Raw genomic sequence first — 5,674 nt, 5'->3', positions numbered from 1 at the left:
CATCTAATTCGCTTTTTTTATAGGAATGTGAGCCGCTGCTGAAGCTTCTGCCCTCCATTTGCAAGAGCGAGCTGATAACCTTGAGAGAAAATCGAAGTATGCACTCAAATTGGTCGAATTGGGGATTTAGGGTTTTCAATTTCCGATTCTACTCGAATTTGGGGATTTAGGGTTTCTTATTTGGGGGAAAAGATGCTAAACAACGTCGTTTTGTTGATTGCATGTTGATTGTATTCTTCGGCGATCCACGTCGGTTTCAAATATTAATAAAAAAAATGCCACGTCAGATTTCCGGCCAATCAAATCGGAGTTGGCACCAAAGTGAGCGTTTTTCAAAAATTTTGGCACTTAAGTGATTCGGCGAAAACTTTTTGGCACCAAAGTGAGCATTGTACACAACTTATGGCACCATTAGTGTACTTATCCCCCTTAAAAACCTATCCGATTCTAGGTTTCTGGTCCAAGTGAAGAACTACTCACGAACCAAATTAATTTGATCGAATTTGAAAATGGTTTCACAAGACCTAAAAATCATAATTTTTTTCTTAACATCTTTTGCTCTATCTCTATTTGTCCCTCTTCTCCCCAACCACATTCATACACACTCTCTCTCTCTCTTACTCGCTCTCTCTCTCTTACTCGTTTGAACCTTGCGACCCTCACTTGATCCTAATTTGCCTTCGCTCACTCGCCTCGTTTATCTTTTATTTTGAATCGTTTTGTTACTTGTATTATTTTGCTCTTAAAAATGAAACAAGAAAAAGAACAAAAAAAAAAAAAAAATATGGGTAGTCTCTGAAATCAGAATGGAAAAGCAGGATAAGTTTCAACTTCCAAAAATTAAGAATCGATTCTAACATGGTAGGTTCTAAATTCCATATATGGATCTTATCCATCCTGAAACCGATTACCCCTGTCAAATGAACTGATTAGATCCAAATGTACTATCAATTGAACAAATTAATATATGTTTTTACCCATAGAACCTAAACAATGTTAAAAATCTACTAGGTATTTATAATGGTAAATTAACTATTGAGTTCGTAAGTTACAATCAATAATTGAGTATCGATACAGTATGTACGCGTTGGTCATCCGACGCTCCTCGGATGCATCACCCACGGAACAAAATTCCAGTTTGGGAACTGAAGTTTGCTCTAGTACAGGCCAGCCCAGATTTGGCTTAAAAGCCCGAGATCTCTCCCTCGCTCTGGGAAAATAACCATTCAGTTTATAGCTTCACATCTGTGGTTAAATGACGGTCACACCATTCTCTGGATAACATTCAATTTACAAAACTCACATCTATGGCAAGATGATACAAGGACTGTGTTCACTGTGTAATCTCGGACCACCGACCATTGCCGCTGGCAAACTGGTTGGCCAGCATCTCTGAATCAGGAATCTTTCCCACACTGTAGCTTTCGCTGCGTCTTGAACATAGATCATCTCCGGTTTCTGTGATTAAGCAGGGAAGCCCAGGAGCCGACTGTGTGCAAATGCTCTGCGGGGGTGAGCTTCAAGCTAGGAAAGACTGCCGCGACGGACACCAAAATTCACAATGTTAGATTGCGGCTCTAGAAGTTTTCCTTGTGAAATTGGAAACGGGTCGATGAGTTTAGGCTGAATTCTTGACAAAGCTTCTTTAACGGCTTAGTAAGCGTTGGACTTCCACAGTAGAAAACACCTGCAAGGGCCCAACATCCACATTAGAGGCAAGAGCCAGAATGAGAACAATCTCATCAGTTAAGTGCATTTTGACATTTCTCCATGGCCGCAAATCAAAACCAGTACCTATTCGAGAAGAAGGATGAGCACTTGCCAGTTGGGAGAACACCTTTCTCCAGTTAGGCCTCGCAAAATGCGTTCTTATCTGTGCGCACGTATGTCAGAAATGAGCCAGACATGAATTAAATGATCAGAGGAATAATAACTAGAGGCATATACCCGGCTTTCTGAGACAACATCCACTCCATTCTTTGCATGCTGCAGCTTCTGCACCATTGCGATGAGTGCTGACCGTGCATCTCCTTCTTCATATACACTAGTCAAGTAGTTGTGCATCTCTATTATATGCTGCTCAGCTCATTAGACCAATAAACAGTGAGAATGATATAAACAGAAGAGGATGTGCTACTACAAGAATGAGTGTAAACGTAAGAAGGCGAGGTGGTCATGAAGCATGTTTTCCATTGTTTTGGAACTTACATTATGGTCGTATTCTGCGATATCATCCATCACACCTTTGAACCATTCAAACGAACCCTGTTCCCTTGTTACCCAATAAAAGTATGCTCTTTCCGGTGCCTTCTTATTTGCACCTGGTATGCTTTGTCCAGGATCCTGCAAGTGGTCAAATCATCCTGTTTACTACTTGTCTCCTACATCTGCTAAACTTGTTTGAAGTTATAAACTTTTGGCTCACATTGTTTTGTTCGTTCGGCTTGATCTGGTTGAGGAGGTCCTTCAAAATGCTGATAAATGGTGTTGCCCCGATCCCTAGACCGATAAGGAAAAGGATGTCGTACTTTTTGTAGTTCTGAGCTGGGGCTCCATACGGTCCCTTAATGAGGATTCTCGGGAATCTATAAAATTGAGGAGAAATTATGAGATTTAACAACATCATTGAAGCCACAAAACGAGATCACCAAAACTTTGCTCCACCTGACTTGTGTGTGATCATAATCTGAGATTGCCTTGGTTTGAAGCCTCACTAGACTTCCCCTTCCCGCTGGCTCGTTCGGTGGCTCACAAACCTGCAATTCTTCGACTTAGCACTTAAAAGTGGAAACAGAAAGTGAGACATTTAAGATCAAGAAGCAAGCAGTAGTGCGTTATAGTAGATAAACTTCTAGCCATAGCACCATAATCTGTTAACCTGTGCAAATCTGTTCTTAAGCTCCGTGGTCCAGTCTCCCAAGGTTCGTATGTGGACACTCAAGTAGTCATCTCCTGGTGCGGAAGTGATAGAAAAAGGATGCCTATGACAAGTGACAAATCAATCAGCTCAATTCATAAAAATGTGCAGCTAGCAACTAACAGACTTGGTTTAGCCTGTTGTTGAGTAAAGCAATGCATTACCACTCGAAGTTGGAAATATCTGGACACTTGACAAACATATACATTCCGCTTTTATACTTGAATCCTGGGGGTTTGCTTATGTACAACGCCAAAACATTTCCTGTGTATATGATTGCCTGCAATAACTCATGTATTCAGTTCATAAGCACTTATACATGTTCCTGGGACTTGAGAATTGAAGGCAGGAGAGCTCTATGATTATTGACCTTGATAACATTGACACGATGGTTGCGCTCGTCAATAGCTGTGAAAATTCTCTCGCTGACATAAAGTAATAAAGGAACAGAGAGATACATCCATGTCTGCACAGGAAGAAATTTAACAGTTCATAATAGCTTTCTTTCATCAGCATGAAACTAAGACAGCAATATCACTTGACAAAGTTATAAGGCATTTTAAGCTCAAGAACACGTTCAATGAAATTCGAATATGCAATGAACCAAAGATGACATGTTAAGCATAGCATTGAATACAAACACATTGTTAAGCAGAAACAGTTCTGTCGTCGCAGTAAAATCATCTGACAAATCTATGAACAAATAAAATGATTTAGTTCAAGTGCATAAATCATACTTACACTTTTTGAGTACCAGTGCCTACTCAGAAACAGGAAGTAGCCGTGCACTATCAAGAGAGCATAGACCAGGAACAGCAAATGGTGAGCGTACCAGAAGGCATTGAACCCGGCTAGATGGTGGAATGGCCAAGGTAACTTGATGACATTCCTTCTAAATGAATGCGTGGCCAGTGTGAAAGAGAAAGCCATCAAGATGGTAATTATAATCCCGGTAACACCAGGAACGCTCTCAACTAGATCCAAGTAACTTGGCTGCTTGTAATTGAAGTTAGGCCCCGCGTACCTCAAAAACTTTGGCTTAGGACATGAAATTAGTCTTGGGAAATCACACGAAAGGTGCATAATAATATGTATTGAAGTCCCGATTACTATTGCCAGTGCTATCGACTTGTGGAAATTAATATTGTCGTCGAAAGGAAATATCCTACTTAGGGCAGTTGATCTAAGTTTAGTAAGCGTCCTCCTACACACAGGGATGAGAATAAGGGCCATGTTGAATTTGAGCGTCTCAGCAGCGCCCTTCGCAAAACAAACACAGTAACCCATGACTTGAAATATGTCTCTCTCCTTGTATTGACGGAACTTCCAGACAAAAAGGATCAAATTTAGAGTCAACCAAAGTGACATGACCCACACTCTCTTCCAATTCTCCTGGAGAAATTCGAAGGTTTTCGATAAAAATTTGCTGATCGGAGTCCTATATTGTCTCGGAATCATGGTCCTTGCAAGAGTGTGGGTTTTTTTGGCCAGCTTGTTGGCTTCTTCGGAGCTCACCATCTCCCTCAGTAGAGTCTCGAGTTGCCACATCTGCTTAAGCTTGCAAAATTAGGAAGAGAGAGAGAGGACTCGATAGATGAACACACAAACATGCACTTCTCAAGGAATGGCTCTAGACTTCTACTCACTTCGATATACCCGAGATGGTCAGGATCGAGCTCTTCCATGATCAACACAGCATAGGATGCGGCTTGCTGCTTGAGATTGGACAGCTTGTTTGCTGAAGCGCTCAATATGATTACCTTCACTTGCCAGAATTAAAAGGTAAAAGAATTTTATCCATTAGCGTCCAAAAACACAAGAAGAGGAGATTTTGGGAAGTTGCTATCTCTCACCTCCTTCACCTCCTCCTCGGAGAGCTTACCATCGCCATTTTTGTCACACCTGAAACACTAGCGAAGTTAGTTTCCTGTGAACAACACAACCAAGAGACACAGAAAGCACAATTCTTTACATGTCAAAGAAGATTTGAAGGCGTGAGTCAATGTCCTGGTTAGTCATATCGTCCCAAAATGCCCTCATTTCCTCCTGAGTAATCCCGTTCTCCGAGTGTATCTTCCTACGCCTCGCCAATGTCTCAAACAGCTCCCCCGCAAATTCCTTGGATTCTCCCATTCCTGCAACACAGCATTTCACAACCCCTGAGCTCTTTTTTCCCCAGGAAAAGTTAGATTTCAAGCAGGACCCCGTCTTGGGGTTTCCAAGTCAGCGTCGAATTACCAATGCAGGTCCCGAACTTGTCCTTCGAGATCCTCCCATCGACTGCGAATTGGTTGAAACGTTTCTCCATGGACTTCCAAGCGTCCACCTCCTTCCCTGTGATGGTCCTGTCCAAGAACCTCAAGCTCTTGAGCCCTCTCCTGGCACCGGATTCGGTCCTTCCCATCCTAGACAACGCCGGTGGCCTAGTGCCCTGAAACCCAACTCGCTTCCTCGTGCTGCTCGAGCTCCGGGCGAGCATTGCCTCATCGTTCACCTTGGAAGTCGGGCCGCCGCTATGAACGCCGCTTTTGTTGGAGCTGTCCAAGGGCACATCGGCCATGTCGTCGACCTCGATGCTTTCCAGAATCCATTTAGAGGAGTCCCCCATTTCCTCTTTCTCCATGGAAAGATCCCAGTCAGGGTTCGAAAGTGGGCTGTGTGAGATCTGAGAGTCTGAGAGAGAGGGAGAGAGATGGAACGAAACGAAATGGTCAAGGACTCTGTTCTGTCAGTTTAGTTCGTTGTCTAAAAATAGGA

At 42.6% G+C, this 5,674-nt stretch overlaps 1 protein-coding gene across 1 annotated transcript; it reads right to left on the bottom strand.

The window, feature by feature from the left end:
* Nucleotides 1–1,049: 1,049 nt before the first annotated feature.
* LOC104422538 (putative respiratory burst oxidase homolog protein H) lies at nucleotides 1,050–5,674 on the bottom strand. Its single transcript, XM_010034885.3, has 14 exons — nucleotides 5,156–5,674; nucleotides 4,890–5,052; nucleotides 4,771–4,819; nucleotides 4,564–4,677; nucleotides 3,659–4,465; nucleotides 3,288–3,383; nucleotides 3,082–3,197; nucleotides 2,879–2,981; nucleotides 2,665–2,756; nucleotides 2,426–2,585; nucleotides 2,209–2,343; nucleotides 1,948–2,076; nucleotides 1,795–1,873; nucleotides 1,050–1,687 (listed from the first exon to the last, which is right to left on the bottom strand). Exons 1-14 carry the CDS (start codon nucleotides 5,538–5,540, stop codon nucleotides 1,578–1,580), a joined length of 2,538 nt encoding a protein of 845 aa, XP_010033187.2. The 5' UTR covers nucleotides 5,541–5,674; the 3' UTR covers nucleotides 1,050–1,577.

The sequence above is a fragment of the Eucalyptus grandis genome, chromosome 10 (genome assembly GCF_016545825.1).
Source record: "Eucalyptus grandis isolate ANBG69807.140 chromosome 10, ASM1654582v1, whole genome shotgun sequence".
Classification (NCBI taxonomy): Eukaryota; Viridiplantae; Streptophyta; class Magnoliopsida; order Myrtales; family Myrtaceae; genus Eucalyptus; species Eucalyptus grandis.
Note: the sequence above shows the minus strand (reverse complement) of the source record. Positions and strands in the feature narration are given on the sequence as shown.